The 18,227-nt window shown below is 27.3% G+C and overlaps 2 protein-coding genes across 2 annotated transcripts in view; one reads left to right on the top strand and one right to left on the bottom strand.

The window, feature by feature from the left end:
- The window catches only part of LOC101238094 (protein kintoun), a 67,359-nt gene extending 65,945 nt beyond the window's left edge, over positions 1 to 1,414 (top strand). Inside the window, exon 17 of the mRNA XM_065813820.1 lies at positions 542 to 1,414. Coding sequence (XP_065669892.1) covers positions 542 to 1,317 — 776 coding nt within the window. The 3' untranslated portion in view covers positions 1,318 to 1,414. The remainder of the gene's footprint in view (positions 1 to 541) is intronic.
- Positions 1,415 to 1,686: 272 nt separating this feature from the next.
- Positions 1,687 to 7,378, bottom strand: LOC136088225 (uncharacterized). The gene is made up of 4 exons (XM_065811908.1): positions 6,308 to 7,378; positions 5,613 to 6,104; positions 5,238 to 5,552; positions 1,687 to 1,761 (listed from the first exon to the last, which is right to left on the bottom strand). Exons 1-4 carry the CDS (start codon positions 7,376 to 7,378, stop codon positions 1,687 to 1,689), a joined length of 1,953 nt encoding a protein of 650 aa, XP_065667980.1.
- Positions 7,379 to 18,227: the final 10,849 nt, after the last annotated feature.

Raw genomic sequence — 18,227 nt, 5'->3', positions numbered from 1 at the left:
TAACATAATAGGTAGGATTATAAAATTATAAAACATTCTTAGACATAAATTAAAGCTACAAAGTTTGTCCGGATTTTTTGTTGTAACCCTTTAGTTGAATATTCTAAAATAAAAATAAAAAATTTATTTTTATGTGTTTTGCTAATGACTAGCCGTCTGCTCTGTAGCGACATGAGATGAAATTTTCTTCAAAATAACACAGTAACGTAAGTTCAATGTATGGGAGACCAGGGCTAGTTGTTTTTGTAAATATTAAAATAAAATAATATTTACAAAAAAATGATTTTAATATTGCGTGTCTTTATATATGTATGTATATATATATATATATATATATATATATATATATATATATATATATATATATATATATATATATATATATATCTGGCCTAGCTTTTTTTCCTTGTAAATTGTTTTCTTTAATATTACTTGCATAAGTTTTTAGAAAACGTCAGCGCAGCAGCTCTGAAAAAAACTATAAGAGTACAAAATAATGCGTAAATTTTTGTACTGTTGTATAAAAAAAATTTTTTTTTAGTGTTGGAGAATTCCGAAACTATTGATAATGATTATCTCAATATCAGTTTGATGGATCTTCATGACGATGTTATTGATTCTTCAAGCTCTTCACCGTGCTCTCCTTATCAGGTTTGTATAGCGAATACACGTTTTTACACGCGTCACGTTTCTGATTGTTCAACTGATGAAGACGCTGTTCAAAGAAAAGCATTATTGAAATCAATTTTAAAGCGATCTAAAAGCGACGACACTGACTATGAATCTGCAAAAACATCAACAAATCGAACCCGTGCAAAGACTATGTCAGACGAAATCTTACTTAGCTCTCAAGATGATGTTTATAAAAGACGAAGATATAAGTCAGTAACATTTTCAGAAGAACCCATTGTTTTTGAGTTTGACAAATTGTCTAAACGTCAGTGGAAAAAAAAAGCTAAACTTGAAAAGCAGCGTGAAAGCAGTGATGCAAAACCAGAAAATTTAGTTTGTAATGTCCGGGTATTATCGTCACCGGCTGTATTGCCAGTTTCAAGTCCGCAGATTTTAGCGTCGCAAAGTTCAGGTAAGGTTAGTAAAAAACAAAGTAAAAAGGCTAAAAGGAGAGAAAAGCGTAACAGTTCTAGTAGCATGTCTGACAAGGAACTTGATCCGGAAGAACTTCATAAGAAATTAAATAAGAAAAAGAAAAAGAAGATTAAAAATGTTCAAGTTAATAATACTAGTATAAAGTGTGATGTTAAAACTGAAAAAGTAGATTCTACTTTGGACAACCAAATGATATTTGATTTAGAGTGATTATGAAGTGGTCACAAATTATATTAGATTACTTTCTGTTTTTTGAAAGGAATGTATAAAAGATTTTTAGCGTTTTTGAAAATTATTTTGTTTCTCATGTTTAGTTTTTATTTTATAGAACTGTTCTGCTATTATTATATATAAAAGTTTCTGCGTTATATCAATACTAAAATAACAAAAAAAATGTTTTTCTGCGCGATAAACTGGCGCAAAGGAAAGTACATTCGGATAAGATTTTAGTTGTATAAATGTGGGATATACAAGTATGAAGAGTATATGATAAAAAGGAGGAGGGGGGCGAACATGGTATATAAATGAGGACTTTTGTTTTATAAAGATATGCTGATCTATATAAAAATATTTAAATTTTTATAAAGCTTTGTCATTATCAGTTAAAAAAAATAGTAATTTTGAAGAATATTTAAACTTTGATATACGAGATTCCTAATAAATATATATGAAATTGTGTATTAATTTATACACACTCTCTTGGCGGTTGTCAGAAAGCTGTTATTAAATCCAAAGGTAAAAATAAATAAAAAAACAAGACCAGAATAAGAATAAAGCTCCTTTGACTGCTTGAACTAAAGCCTAGCTTGCATTTTTAAAGACTAGTTCTTTAAATTTCTATATAGAGTTTATGTTTGTAAAATAGAGTTTATGTTTGTAAAATAGAGTTTATGTTTGTAAAATAGAGTTTATGTTTGTAAAATAGAGTTTATGTTTGTAAAATAGAGTTTATGTTTGTATAATAGAGTTTATGTTTGTAAAATAGAGTTTATGTTTGTAAAATAGAGTTTATGTTTGTAAAATAGAGTTTATGTTTGTAAAATAAATATATAGAGTTTATGTTTGTAAAAAAGAGTTTATGTTTGTAAAATAAATATATAGAGTTTATGTTTGTAAAATAGAGTTTATGTTTGTAAAATAGAGTTTATGTTTGTAAAATAGAGTTTATGTTTGTAAAATAGAGTTTATGTTTGTAAAATAGAGTTTATGTTTGTAAAATAGAGTTTTTGTTTGTAAAATAAATATATAGAGTTTATGTTTGTAAAATAGAGTTTATGTTTGTAAAATAGAGTTTATGTTTGTAAAATAGAGTTTATGTTTGTAAAATAGAGTTTATGTTTGTAAAATAGAGTTTATGTTTGTAAAATAGAGTTTATGTTTGTAAAATAAATATATAGAGTTTATGTTTGTAAAAAAGAGTTTATGTTTGTAAAATAAATATATAGAGTTTATGTTTGTAAAATAGAGTTTATGTTTGTAAAATAAATATATAGAGTTTATGTTTGTAAAATAGAGTTTATGTTTGTAAAATAGAGTTTATGTTTGTAAAATAGAGTTTATGTTTGTAAAATAGAGTTTATGTTTGTAAAATAGAGTTTATGTTTGTAAAATATAGTTTATGTTTGTAAAATAAATATATAGAGTTTATGTTTGTAAAATAGAGTTTATGTTTGTAAAATAGAGTTTATGTTTGTAAAATAAATATATAGAGTTTATGTTTGTAAAATAGAGTTTATGTTTGTAAAATAGAGTTTATGTTTGTAAAATAAATATATAGAGTTTATGTTTGTAAAATAGAGTTTATGTTTGTAAAATAGAGTTTATGTTTGTAAAATAAATATATAGAGTTTAAGTTTGTAAAATAGAGTTTATGTTTGTAAAATAGAGTTTATGTTTGTAAAATAGAGTTTATGTTTGTAAAATAGAGTTTATGTTTGTAAAATTCATTTTTTTACTAGTCATAATCTTATAGGGAATTATGAGTTCTCATAATAGAGAGAACACAGAAAAATTTCTAATATCAAGAATTTGTAAACGTTCATTTTTAAATTGATGATCGAGATATTGTTAAATGGTTGATAACCAGATTAATACAGCGCATAGTAGGGGTGTTGAATGGAAAGCTTTTCTTCAACAAAAGACAAATGAATGTATTTTCCGTATTCAAAGAAAATATTTTCTTTCATAAACGTTTAAAATTTAACTCTGAGGAATATACCAAAGTGCTAAATATATGTACCGAATACGAAAAAATCAATCAGTTATTGCATAATTTTTATGGATAAAGTGAAATACAGCGGTATAATGTGATATACTGTGACCACACCATTTAAGACCCTGGCAAATTGGCAGGGGTCTTAGATGCCACGCACACACATCCTTTCTCAACAAAAAAAAATCGTCACGTAATTGAATTTTAATAAACTACTTAAGAATTTTTTTAAATATCTAACAAGTTTTTGTTTTTAAAACAAAAGTATTACATATTTATAATAAATAACATTTTAACCTTTTCAAGGTTTCTATTTGTAGAATTCTTTTCTTCGCGCTTTTTTCTCCGTCAAAGTATAAATAACGTCTTCAAAGTTTAAAGATCTTGCGAGGTCAGAATTATTTTGTTTTAACTCCATGTTTTTCCGAACTGAGAAAATCAAGTTCAAACTTTTAAATGTACCTGCAGACTAAATAACATAAAAAACGCAAACAAAACCGATTTGTGCTGATTTTTTTTTTTTTTTTTAGTATTGTATTTGCCGATTGAAAATAATTTACACTCGTAATTTATAAAAACAAATATTTACATGACTGGGGCTTGAAGAAGACAAAATTCATCTTATCATTAAGCCCCCCCTAAAAAAATGCATATTCATCAAATAAAATGTTTTAACAAAATGCAAAAAATAAAATATATAACGTTTAAAATATTTAGTAATTCAAAGAGTATTTATATTTAAGAACTGATTAGTAAAATAAGATGATATATAAGTATTAATATTACAAAAAGAATTTTCTTTTTAATAAAAATTGGAATTATAAAATTTTACAATATTTTTAGTAATTAGTATTTCAAATAATAAAACTTAAAAAAATCGTTTGTAAATTCAAAACTTATAAGATAAGAAATACATTTACAATAGCAGACTATTGTTTAGAATATTAAATATAATATTAAAGAGTAATTAGTAGGTTAATTTTTGTTTTTGTTTGCTAGTTTAAAAAGCTTTTTAGAAGAACTTTAATTCATTTTCATGTATCATCAGTAATTGCTTAAGTTTTGTTTTAAACTGGTTTAAAGAATAATTAGATTTCAGCTCATTATTTAATATTGTATTCCACAGCTTAGGACCTCGGTTAGCAATTGAGAATTTGGTTGCTGAATAATGTGTTTTGGATTGAATGTAATTGTTTTTTGAAAATCTGGTAGGGTATATGTGGTTTATTTTTTCAAAAAGTGAATTAAATAACATTGGTGATATTTTTTTATCAAGTTTAAACATGAAGATAAGAATATGGTAAAGGTTTAGTTTATATACATTTAGAATATTAAGTTTATTAAATAATGTTTGAGTGTGAGAGAAACGGTCTACGTTTGTAATTATCCTTATAGCCTGTTTTTGTTTACTAAACAGTTTTTTTACTTTTGTTGCGTTTGTGCTGCACCAAGCAACGTTTGCATAATTTAAGTAGCAATGAATTAAAGAAAAATATAAGTTTTTTAAACAAGATAGATTTAAAAACTGCTTGGCTTTATACAAAACACCTATATTTTTTGATATTTTATTTTCAATTAGACCTATGTGGTCCCTCCAGGTTAAATTTTCATCCAGAACCACACCTAAAAATTTTATTGATTGCTCTCTTTTTAATAATGCGTTATCAATAAAAAGATCAGGAAGTTTTAATGGAATATCTTGTTTTTTATGAAGACGATGGAACAAAGTGTATTTGGATTTATTGATGTTCAAAGATAGTTTGTTTGATTTGAACCATTGGGTTAATTTTTCAAGTTCTTTGTTTACTGTTTGAAATAATTTACTGATATCTTTACTAGAATAAAACAAGTTTGTATCATCTGCAAACAAAATTAAGTTTAAAATGTTAGAAAATTTATATAAGTCGTTAATATAAACGAGAAATAAAAGTGGTCCTAAAATTGATCCTTGAGGAACACCACAGGTGATTGACTTATATTCCGTTTTTCCGCTATCATATGAAATAAACTGCTTTCTATTAGTCAAGTAACTATCAAACCAGGACAAATTAGTATTTATTATACCATAACTTTTCAGTTTGGATAGAAGGATTTGATGAGTGACAGTGTCAAAAGCTTTACTTAAATCGATAAAAACACCTAGGGTATACTTGTCTTCATCAAACCCTTTAAATATATCATGAACAAGGTGAGTGATTGCATGATCGGTTGAATGACCAGATTTAAATCCAAACTGTTAATGAAAAAGAATATTATTAACATTTAAAAAGGAATATAGTCTATTATACATAACCCGCTCTAATATTTTAGAAAAACAAGAAAGAATTGAGATTGGTCTATAATTCGTAACATCGGAAGGATCACCTGATTTTAACACTGGAATGACTTTTGCAATTTTTAGGTTATCTGGAAAAACGCCTTGTTTTAGAGATAAATTAAAAATATGTAGTAATGGAATTGTAATTTGTTTTATTGATTTGATAATGACATTACTACTTATATCATCAAATCCTAAACTTTTATTGGGTTTTAATAAAGAGACTGCGTCTAGTAATTCTTTTTCTGTAAGTTTATAATTAGACATAATATTAAGGTTGGTTGAGGTTAAGTACGAACTAAAGTGTGATTGAGTAGTTGCTATATTAGATGATAAAGTAGGACCTATATTTACAAAAAACTGGTTAAGTGTTTCAGCGACTAAGGATTTATTTACAATTTGTTTGTTATTAAATTTAAGATTTAGAGGAAGTAAATTTCTGTATAAGCTTTTTTTTCCAATTACCTCCTTAATAATATGCCAAGTTTTTTTAGAATCATTTTTGAGCGTTTTAAAATTGACTCAAATAGCCGTTTATAGTTTTTATAGGTAGTTTCATTTTTAAGAGTTCTTTTTTTAAGAAACTTGTTATATAAGCGTTGTTTTTTTTTTGAAGATTTAAGAATGCCCTTCGTGATCCAAGGGTTTAAAAGTGTTTTTGTTTTGATTACTTTAGTAACTTCTGGGAATGCCTTGTTATAAAGATTAAGAAACTCTGTTAGAAAAATATCATACGCTTTATTGGCGTTTAGATTTAGTTTTAGGGTGTCCCAGTTAACACAGGATAGAAGCTTATAAAAATGACTAATAGAAGTGTCGGTTATTAAACGTGTTTTAATTATTTTTTCCCGTTCATTTTGGGCATTATATATGCATTTTTGCGATAGGATAAAAATCGGAAAGTGATCAGACACGTCAGTTGTAAATATTCCTGTTCTTATATTTTCATTTATAAATTCATTTGTTATAATTTGATCTAGGGATGTTGAACTTTCCTTAGTTATTCGCGTTGGTTTATTGATTAGTGGAATATAGCTATTTTGAAAAATGGTGTTAAAAAAGTTTTTAATATATATATTATTTTCATAATCTAATATATTGAGATTGATATCACCAATAAAATATACAGCTTTATTCATAGACGATTTATTTTTAATTATTTTTTCAATGTGGTTTTCAAATACCTTAATGCTTCCTGAAGGCGGTCTGTATAAACCATGAATGACGATATTTTTTGAGGTTTTGTTAATAATTTCAATACATAACGATTCGTAATCGGTAGTAGTTGAACTTAAATTTGGTTTAACTTTGAATAATATTGAGTTTTTTATGTATATACACAAACCCCCACCTTCCTTATTAGATGCTCTAACTTGATGAATTACTTTATAATTAGGTAATTGAAAATTAGAATTGTTTTCAATGTTTTTATCTTTACACCATGTCTCACTTAGACAAGTTATTTGAAATTTAATGCCAATTTTATATAAAAGTTGTTTTAATGACTCAAAATTTTTTTGAATACTTCTAATATTAATATGAAGCATTGAAAAATAGTTATCCTCCATTCCATTAGCAATTTTTTTAGAATTTGGGTCATAATATAAAGGGTTAATATTTTTAATTATTTCATCATTATTATAAAAATTAATATCAGGATCCGAATAGTTGTTTAATAGTATTGACTTTTTTGATACAAATGAATTAAAATTTATGTTTGTTAAAACAGTTTCATCAGCCATTTTAAATCAGAAATTACTTAAAGCAATATTAAAATTCAAAAAGTAATATAAAAACGTAAGAAAATCATTTATCATTATTTTTTTTTTTTATAAATTCTCTAACAATAAGCTTATCGTATATAACAACGGAATACTTACCATTTATCCTGTGCAATTTGCTTTCTTCAAGAAGTTTCTTTCTTATTGTGGAAGTTTCCAGCGAAAAATCCTCGTTGATATAAATTCCGGATCCTTTCAGTTTATTGGCATTTTTTAGGATTTTTACTTTGTCTTTATGGTTAAGTAACTTAATTACAATTGTTCTTGGATTTTTTTTTAATAATGCCAGTTCTATGCGCTCTTTCTATGATTACCCCATTTACATTGAGATTATTTTCAAAAATGTTTATTATTATTTTTTCCGTATCATCCCAACTTTCGTTGTCATTTTCTTTAACTCCTTCAATTCGAAGATTATTTCGCCTTTGTCGATCTTCCAGCTGTCTAAATTTATTTTTTTCATTCTCACCTATATATGCATTCGATGACTTTTTTTTTTCCAACTCGCTCATTTTTTTGTCATTGCAATCTTGATAAAACGTTAGACTTTCCTCAATGTCTTTTTGTGTTTTTTCAAACTTTATCAACTGCTTGTTAGTTTTATTTTGATCAGCATTTCGGTTTACGTTATCTTTTTTTAACATTTCACAAGTTTCCTTTAATGTACTAATTTCTTTCAGCAATCCATCGATTCGATCATTAGTCAGTTTTAAATTTGCACTTATTAACGATAGTATATCATTTTGTTGTTTTTGGAACATTTCTTGAAAAATTTCCCTAACTAATTTTATCGAGACGTCAGTGATTTGTTTTGAACTCATTTTCGATAAAATATGTACATAAAATGCTTCGACTAAGTTTAAGAAGTTTGTATTGTAAAAAAAAAAAAAAAAAAATTTCTTCGATCAATAAAAACACGTCTGTTCAAAAGTAAATGCGGAAGTTGATTTCCCATACAGACTCCACAGTTTAAAAGAAATTGTTCTAAAATATTTAAAGTGCAGGTGTCTGTATTACTACACCTTGACTTAGATATAGAATAATGTAATACACACTTTTTTATAAAATACAATATTAACACCCTATAAATAAAATTTCGGACAAATTTTAATTGCATTTATTATGTAATTTATTTCATGCACGCAAAAAATCTTTATACTTATTTGAAAGAGATTTTATAATCTATTTAATTTAATTAAGTTAAAAATATCATTCAAATATTGAAAATAAAATGGTCAAAGTAAGGACCTCGAAAAAATTATGGAAATTTTTTTCCAAAAAAATCGAGAAAAAGGTAAAGGGTTTGTTGCTAAACAGTTTATGGAATGGGGTTTACCCAGATCAACTGCTTACGATAAAACCGTAAAATTGGAGAATGGATCTTTAAAAAGAAAAGTTGGAAGTGGTCGAATCGCTAAGGTAGCTACTAAAGAAAATATTCCAAAGATTGCTGCATTTTTTGAAAATAAGTCAGGGTGCTCCCAAAAGAAAGTAGCTCAAGTTTTTAACTGTAGTCAAACTCGAATTTCCCAAGTATTAAAAACAATGACTAACATTCGAACTTTTAAAAAAACAAATCGTCCAGATCGTAGCCATCAGCAGAAGAAAGCTATGCGTCTTAAATGTCGTAAATTGGACGAAAATTATAAAAACTTGGATTTTGTTATGGATGATGAAAGCTATTTTACCTTAAACAATAGCACATTAGCTGGTAATGATAGGTTTTATGCCGCTGATCTTTTTCAATGTTCAGACCAAGTAAGGTACAATTTGCGTAAAAAGTACGAGGACAAGCTCTTAGTTTCTTGTTGCATCAGCTTTACTTCCTCTAGTATCAGAATGTTATAAAAAAGACAATGAGTTTATCATCTGGCCTGATCTAGCTCGATCACATTACGCAGTCGGTCATCGACTTTTTAAAATTGAAAAAAATCAAAGTTGTACCCAAAGATATAAACCCAGCTAACGTTCCAGAAGCAAGACTAATTGAAAACTTTTGGGGTGATTTAAAACGGCTTGTGTACGAGAATAATTTGAGAGCTAAGAATTTGGAAGAGCTTGAAGCAAGAATTAGATATTGTTATTCAAAGATGAATAAAGAAATTTTCCTTACTCAAATAAAACATCTTTCAAAAAAACTTTGTAATATTGCTAAATATGGTATTTGAAATATTTATTTTAATATATTTATAAACTACGTATACTAACATACTAACAGTTGAAATATTAAATAATAAAACTTATTAGTTCCTAAAGTATTAATTTTTAAATTTTGTCCAAAATTTTATTTATGAGGTGTTATTTTGTTATATATCCATTTTCTGTTAAATACATAATACAACTTTTTTCATATACATTGTGGCAAGGTGAATGTATATTTTGGCAATTAAAGTACTGTAAGGTACATATCTGTTTTATTTGAAAAAAAATCTTATTTTACGCAAGTGAACAAATTACATAAACACGCTATTTTGATTTAAATTTAATTCAACAGAGTAGTTTATTATCTAAAGTATGTACCAAAATCTTTACAACAAAATAAAACTTTAACTTAACATCTGAAATACATTGCACAGTAAAAAGATATCTCAAAGAATGAATTAAGCAGGTCAAAGACCTCTAGTTAATTCAATAAGCACATAAAATTTCAGAAAGAACCCCATTTAACAACATAACATTTAAAACAAAAATATTTTGATATTAAAATAAATTATTACATTTATTAAATGAAACGTCAACAGCAGGCATATGCTTGAACATACTTTGAAAGACATTGGCTTTATCATTTGAAATTTGAGCACACTAATTTAAGGTAAAAACCATTAGTACAACTCCCAGAGGTCTTATTATCACAGATGACAAAGTTCGTAGATTGTTAGAGACTTAATTCATGAATCTGAACAAACATCAGAAAATTTCTTTCTGTAGTACACATGATCTGAAAGCCAGATAGATATAGGGAACAAGTTTAAAATTAAAATAGCTTTCAATAGCTGAAAAATGTTTGAAATTCAATTTCTTCACTAGAAATTCCCGGTTTAATACTTTGCTAAATTACTCTAATTTTTGGTTAACATATCAAAAACTGATGTAAGGCGATGAGCAAATGACTATTTCGATGATGTTTTGATGACGTTTCTTCTAAAATCGTTCAGTGGTTCGACTGTAGAAATATTTCAGTTGCATGTCGTCTATAGACCAAAAATCAGCAAGTATAGGTGTTAGTTTTTCATCACTGAAATTTAGTGCACATTTAAATTTACAAGAACTTTCTTTCTTTTTGGTTATAGTCTTGCATAGAACATTTTCTCTATTTCTTTTTTTATACGGCTGAATAGATTGTCTTAGTTGATTTTCTCACACTCTGTGTCCAGGTTTTAGGTGCTGACTTTTGTTTCCTAGTTTTTACTCCACGTGGGAGCAGACGACTAGCTGGCGCTATTTATGGTGTATCCTTATAATAGCCAAGAACAGTCAAATCAGTTTTTTAGAAACATCATGATGATACACCATGAATAGCACCAGCTCGTCCTTTGAAGGTAAAATATGTTAATGCGAACAGTTACATATTTTAACTTCAAAGTTTAAGTTATTTTTCTGAAATAAAAACTTCCGCAGCTGCCATTATGACGTAAAAAACTTTTGATCGGATAAAACGGATATAACACATAATTTTAAGTTATAAACGGGATTAAGGAGATAGAACAAAATGCAATGTCAGCTATAGTAAATTAATTTATTTTTTTTACTGATTTATTTGAAAAAATAAATAATTTATCTATAAAAAGAAAAAAAATTTATCTAACTCATTTTTTTTTGATTTGTGGAGATAAAACAAAACAATTCTAACCTCGCAATCTGACAATAGAATTTTCAATAGACAGAATTGCCAGGTCACAGGTAGCCTGTCTTATTTCATTGAGTTTCTTAAATAAGTTTTTACTAGTTTTAGCTTCGAAAATGATCTCTAAGCACTACCTGTTTTTCAAGAGTTATTAGACCTAGCTGTTTTAGCCGATCTTCATAGAATAAGTGTTTGAGTGTTAATATCGCTTTGTTGCTCAATGTTGGACTTGCTTTAGGATGGCGATGTAGAACTTTAAGTGCTGTGACTAGGCTTGTGCAGCAAACTCAAGGTGTGGGCGAATGTAAATGAGATGTGCGCCATTACTAAAAATTGCGGCTCCGCAATGTTTGAGTTGCCTAGCGTTCTATTCACTATTGATGCGGCTGGCTCTATTTGTGGTCTGACTTTAAGATTATTGGAGACCATCATATTAAGGTCTTGTTTGACTGCAGACTTTTCGAGTGGACAACGTGTGTCGTTGACGTTAGCCATTGAGTAATCGTGATTGACTTTTGCTTGATGCGCGGCCAAAATACATTACTTTGCATTTCTCAACGCTGAAACGCATGTATGCTATATATGTATACCAAATATGTGACCATTCTACTGCTTTTTAATGTCAGTTTGGAGAGTTATGCTACCCAACTCATTGTCGGTTATACCTATTATTTTACTGTCGTTGCCATACAGTTTCATATGATGAGTGATGCTGTACGGCATATATCGATCACTTTCCGATATACTTTTCCTTTTTTCAAGATACAAAAACTAATAACTCTAAAATCAAAGGCTATAAAGGAAAAATTAATAAATTTACTATTCAACAGCTGATAGACACGCTATCGGCAGTGAGGTGGGATGAAATTTACCAAGAATGCAACCTAGAGCATACCAACCTTTGGCACTCCAACTCTGCTCATAATGAGTTTTTAGAAATATTTTTAAACCACTATAATAATCACTTCCCAGATATAGAATAACAAATTAAAGTAAAATACTTACAATGTCCGTGGATTACTAAAGGTATAAAAAAATCTTAAAAAAAAACAAAAAACTTTACATAAAGTATTTAAAAAATAGAAATGAAAAAAATCTAAATACTTAGAAACAATACAAAATACTATATCAATCAATCAATCATATGAAAAATATTTTCATGGATATTTACAAATAGTAATTTTACTAATCTTAAGTAAACACTAAAAATACAGATCTTTATATATATAATTAGTAACAATTATAAAAATAGTAATGATAATGATAAAAATAATATTTATACTAATAAACATAAGAACCACAATTTTTTTTTTAATTGCCATTTAAAGTTATTAAAGTCGTAAATCATAATATAAATACAAATTGCAGGAGCAAGAAGAAAACATAATTGGTCTTATCACCAAGCCCCTTTATACCGTAAATATAAAACAATAAAAATTAAAAAACGTAACACTATATAATATAAAACGTTTTTCTAAAGACTTAATAAAAAAAAATCGTCGGTCCTAAAGTCCTACTTAAACTTTTTGTTTTTGTATTGGTTAAGAAAAAAAAATTATTGGTACAAAGAAAAAAAAAAGCATGCAAGCAAATACGCATTATCCTGAATTTTCCTTTTACACCAGCATATACCTTGAAATATGTGAATAATCCTTATGAACCATAATTTTTTATATATATTTAAAAAAAAAAAAAAAGAAGAATTGAAGCAATAACAAGTGGTACAATTCATTTCTAAGATCGTCAAGCCCATAATGACAAACCTCTAATTGTTGGGTAAGTTTAACAGTAGCAATCATTAAAACTTCAGAAAAAACTGAGCACTACGTCGTTTATTAGTAGTTTTTGTTTAAGTGTAGCAATTATTTTAAGTTCATTAGTTAATATTTTATTTCATAATTTTGGCCCTCTAGTAGAAATTGAAAAGTCGCCGCAAAATAACTTTTGGGTAGAATATTACTGTTATTTAAAAATCTGGTTAAGTATCTATTCTGATTTATTTTGAATAATGGGTAAGATATTTTAGGAGATATATTTTTATTATTTTTGAACATAAATATAAGAATTTCATAGAAATTTAATTGATAAACATTCATTATATTTAAATTAACAAATAATGCTTGGAAGTGTGTATAACTGCCCACATTGGAAATGATTCTGATTGCATACTTTTGTTTATTAAACAGTTGTTTTATTTTATTTTTACTGGACCAAGCAATGTTTGCATAATTAAGATAACAATGAATAACGAGAAATATAAAAGCTTTAAGCAAATTGGATTTAAATAAGGCTTAGCTCTGCATAGCAGGCTTATGTTCCTTGTATTTTTGAGATATTGTTTGTGATCTCTCCACGTCACATTTTCATTGAGAAGCACGCCGAGAAATTTTAAAGTGTTTTTTTTTTTATGTCCTGATTGGCAATACAAAATTTTGGAAGTTTCAAAGGAATTTTATCTCGGTCAAGAAAACGATGGAGGTAGATTTTGTTTTGGTTACATTTAGAGATAATTTGTTTGCATTAAGCCATTCAGTAAGATTTAATAGCTATTTGTTTACTGACTTTAACAGGATATTTATATCATTATGTACATAAAATAGATTTGTGTCATCTGCAATTAAAATTGTATCTAGTTCAGTACAAGCTTTGTTAAATCATTAATAAAAATGAGAAATAGGAGTGGTCCTAATATTGATCCCTGAGGAACCTCATATGTTATGTTTATATTGGTCGTTTTACCTTCATTATAAGAAATGCATTGTTTTCTATTTGACAAATAGCTTTTAAACCACGCAATATTTTCATGTTTAATACCATAGTTTTCTAATCTTGTTAATAAAATGTAATAATCAACAGTGTCAAAAGCCTTACTGAGATCAATAAATACGCCTAATGTATATTTATTTTCATCAAGTGATTTAAAGATATCATGAACAAGATGAGCAATAGCCTGATCAGTAGAGTGGCTCTTTTTAAACCCAAATTGCTTTCTATACAAAATATTGTTTACATCTAAAAAGTAATACAATCTTTTATACATAATCTGTTCTAAAAACTTTGAAAAGCATGATAGTATAGAGATAGGCCTGTAATTGGAGACACTAGTCTTATTTCCTGATTTTAGTATAAGTATTACCCTTGCAACTTTAAGTTTATCGGAAAGATTCCTTGGGTAAATATATGCAAAAGCGGAATTTTTAAATAAGGCATTGATTTAATTACTACATTACTGCTTACATCATCAATCCCATTACCTTTATTTGGTTTAAGTAAGTACATGGTATCAAGCAATGTTTCTGTTAGCATATTATTATCCATTGTATTATTATTAGAGTTTAGATATGATTAGAAGCAAGTTTTACTTTTTTTTTATTTTTGATGCTAAACTTGGACCTGTGCTAACAAAAATACATAAAATATATTTTAATGTGGAACTTATTGGCTAAAAGTGCTAAAAGTAAATGTATTTGTCAATTGAATAAAATGTCTAGCTGAACTTTAAAAAATATTTAGTAATTTAGTTTAGGAAAATATAAATATCAAGTTTTTTGTTTACAGTGGTGAAAAACGCTTTTGTTACAAATCAAAATGCCAAACAAAGCCAGAACTCATAAAGGTTGCAGAAAAACTGTTTGTTTTTTTTGTACATAAAAAAATGTGACAGAGACCTTTGTTATCTGCTGCCAACTTCCCCGTAGAACGATATTTGGAACATAGTCTTGATACGGTCCATTTTTTCACGCGATATTTATCACAAATACTTTTTTGTGACATTCCACTTTCGTAATCGCCAATAATATTCTTTCTTAGTTCCAATCCAAGACTGTCGGGAGCCATTTTTGCACTTAAAGTCATAAAAACAATAAAAATAAATAATCACGCTTCTCAAGGCTTACCGTGTTACATTTACCTTGTGATGATACAATAATGCTCTGTGGAACACAACATCTTGGTTTGATGTGGACTGTATTGATGTAATGAAACACTTGTTGTATTTCACTTCTTGTATTGATGTTCTTTGATAAAACACTTTGATAAAACTCACTTCGATAAACTGTCTTGATAATACTGACTTATTGACTTCCATATACTGATTGAATTACATGTCGATTTACATCTTATATTGTAAAATGAACCTGTGTGAACCTGTTCTGGAAGATTCTAGATGCTTCTTTTCGATGCTTCTGGAAGCTTCTGGATGCGTCTGGATGCTTCTGAATGTTTCTGGATATTTCTGGATGCTCCTGGATGCTTCCAGATGCTTCTTCTGGAAACTTCTGGAAGCTTCTGCATGCTTCTGGAAACTTCTTGAAACTTCCTTTAATTATTAAAAAACTTCCGTGACTTTGAAACGGACCAGACTTAAGAAAATGAAACAAACCAAAAAAGTTGCACTTGTTTTGTCCACTGCAAAATGGCACTTGTCAACGAAATTCTGCCTGTGTGCTGTCACCTGTCAACTGATTGCTCATGTCATGGCATGCTATGACTCCAGACTCCTGAACTGTTTGCTGTGGTAGTATAGTTCGTTTCGTTTTTAAGACATGTAAACTTAGGAACACTTTTTAGCATTGCTCGATATATATATATTTATATATATATATATATATATATATATATATATATATATATATATATATATATATATATATATATATATATATATATATATATATATATATATATGTGTGTGTGTATATATATATATATATATATATATATATATATATATATATATATATATATATATATATATGTACATATATATATATATATATATATATATATATATATATATATATATATATATATATATATATATATAAATATTGTAGCAAACTTAGTGAGCTTATTTGCAAATTTGTAGCAACGGCACTAATAAATATATATATATATATATATATATATATATATATATATATATATATATATATATATATATATATATATATATATATATATATATATATATATATATATATATATATATATATATAAATTTTGAGTTAGTTTGGGGGAGAGACAACGCTCCCTCCACCCCTGTTTCAACGCATATGTTTATATATATATCAAGTAAAGACTTTTGGTTGCTTATTGCCTTTGGTTTAGTAGAAATGGAGATTTACTATTTATATTTTCATACATAAAAAAGTCGAGTAAAATATTTGGTTCCATTATAAAGTTTATTTTAACTTTACGTGTTGTTTGGCCGTTGTCAATTCTTACTGAATCTTGTGATTAATTCATCACTACCTTTTAGACTAGCTACAGCTCTGAAACTTTCAGCACTTGTATAGTCCTGGTAAGTTTCAATGTTAAAATTGTTTCCAGTGGCGAATACCCGGGAAAAAGTTTTATTGTACGTGCCCGCTTTTTTGCTACAAAATCTTGCAATCTATTTTTCATTACCCTCCAAAATAGCTAAAGCTTTAAAACTTTCAGAGGCTGTATAGCCTTAAAAACGTTTAGATATTACATATTGAGTAGCCATGGTACAGTGGTAGCACACTTGCTACAGAAACAAAGTATTCGTGGCTCAAACCCCACCTCTGGGCAAATCTTGCGACATCGGTTAGGAAGGAGGCGTGAACTTCCAATTATATGCTCATCCGTGGTGCTCCGTGATAAGACCGGAAGGACTTCTTGGGGCACCTAAATAAAATTGAAAAAAAAAATAATTTATTAAAATATAAATAACCAAGCTCACAATGAAAAAATAAAAAAAAATAAAATCTCTGTTTGGGAAAGTCATAAAGTAAGGGAGAACAAGTACCTTTCCTACCATTTTTTTATAATGGAAAACATTTTTGAAAAAATCTTTGAAAAGGATGTTTTTAAAATTTTTTTAAATTTACTTGTTATTGTTAAGGTAATAAAAGTGAAAGCTCATGTAACAGAGCATATCACAAATAAAAATAGAGAAACTACCTAAACATAAAATTATTCCATTTGAAAACAAGTGAGAACTATTTTTAAGCATTTTAATATATAGTTAAATCTTTTTTAAAATTTGTTGGTTGTATTACAACTATATATTGTCAAAAACAAAAATAATAAACTTTTACAAATTTTTGATAAACGATATAACAAGTATAAAAAAGGTAACTGAAAGAAGATCAAAGGATCTTGTCGTTAGAACCTTAAATAAGTTTAAAAAAGTATTTAACAAACGAAAATAATATTAAACTTCTACAAATTTCCAGAGTATATATTATATAATCAATTGAGAGATCACGCGGATCTACTCACCAATATTTTATACAAACGTATACGTACCAAAATATAATAAAATATTAAGTAAAAAGAAGCATTTTTTACTTAAACTAGGTATTTTTTGATTTCAACAAATCTATTGTTTCCGATTACGCAAATGCATTCGTATGTTAAGGGGTATACTCCCCCATAAATAAAAAAAAAATCAAAAAAAAAACAAAAACTGATTTAGACAATTAAATATATGGGGGTTTCAGAAATCATAGTGGTTTTACCTAAAAATATCTATAAATACCAAAACTTTTTGTTTTTGAGAGTTAGGTACGAAAAAGAGAAAATTTGATACCCCTAAAAAAATCACTTGTAAACCAAAACAACGTATTGATTTCACAATTTAAAAGCATTTTTGACTACTTGTTCGACTAGTTAACAATTTATTTTTGGTATAATAAGACTAAGTTCGTTTTTGTTGATTTGTTGCTCATTTTTTGACGCATTTTCTTGCCAAAAATTGTATACTTTTTAGTTTTCAAACATGGTTAAAGCTGATCAAATTAAAGTAAGAACTAAGTGAGCAGGCAAAAGAAAGAAGATTTTTAATAGAAAAGTGTTACGTAGCAGTGTGAGCGTAAATAATGTAAATTTTCCTTCTTTAAGTGTAAATATCGAATTACCTGTAAATAGTCAAACTGACATCTTCGATACGCCAAGCTCTTCTCTTCGCAAAGTTGAGTTAACAATACTAAAAACAAG

This window comes from Hydra vulgaris, chromosome 12, assembly GCF_038396675.1.
Source record: "Hydra vulgaris chromosome 12, alternate assembly HydraT2T_AEP".
NCBI lineage: Eukaryota > Metazoa > Cnidaria > Hydrozoa > Anthoathecata > Hydridae > Hydra > Hydra vulgaris.
This window is presented reverse-complemented; position numbering and strand designations above follow the sequence as displayed.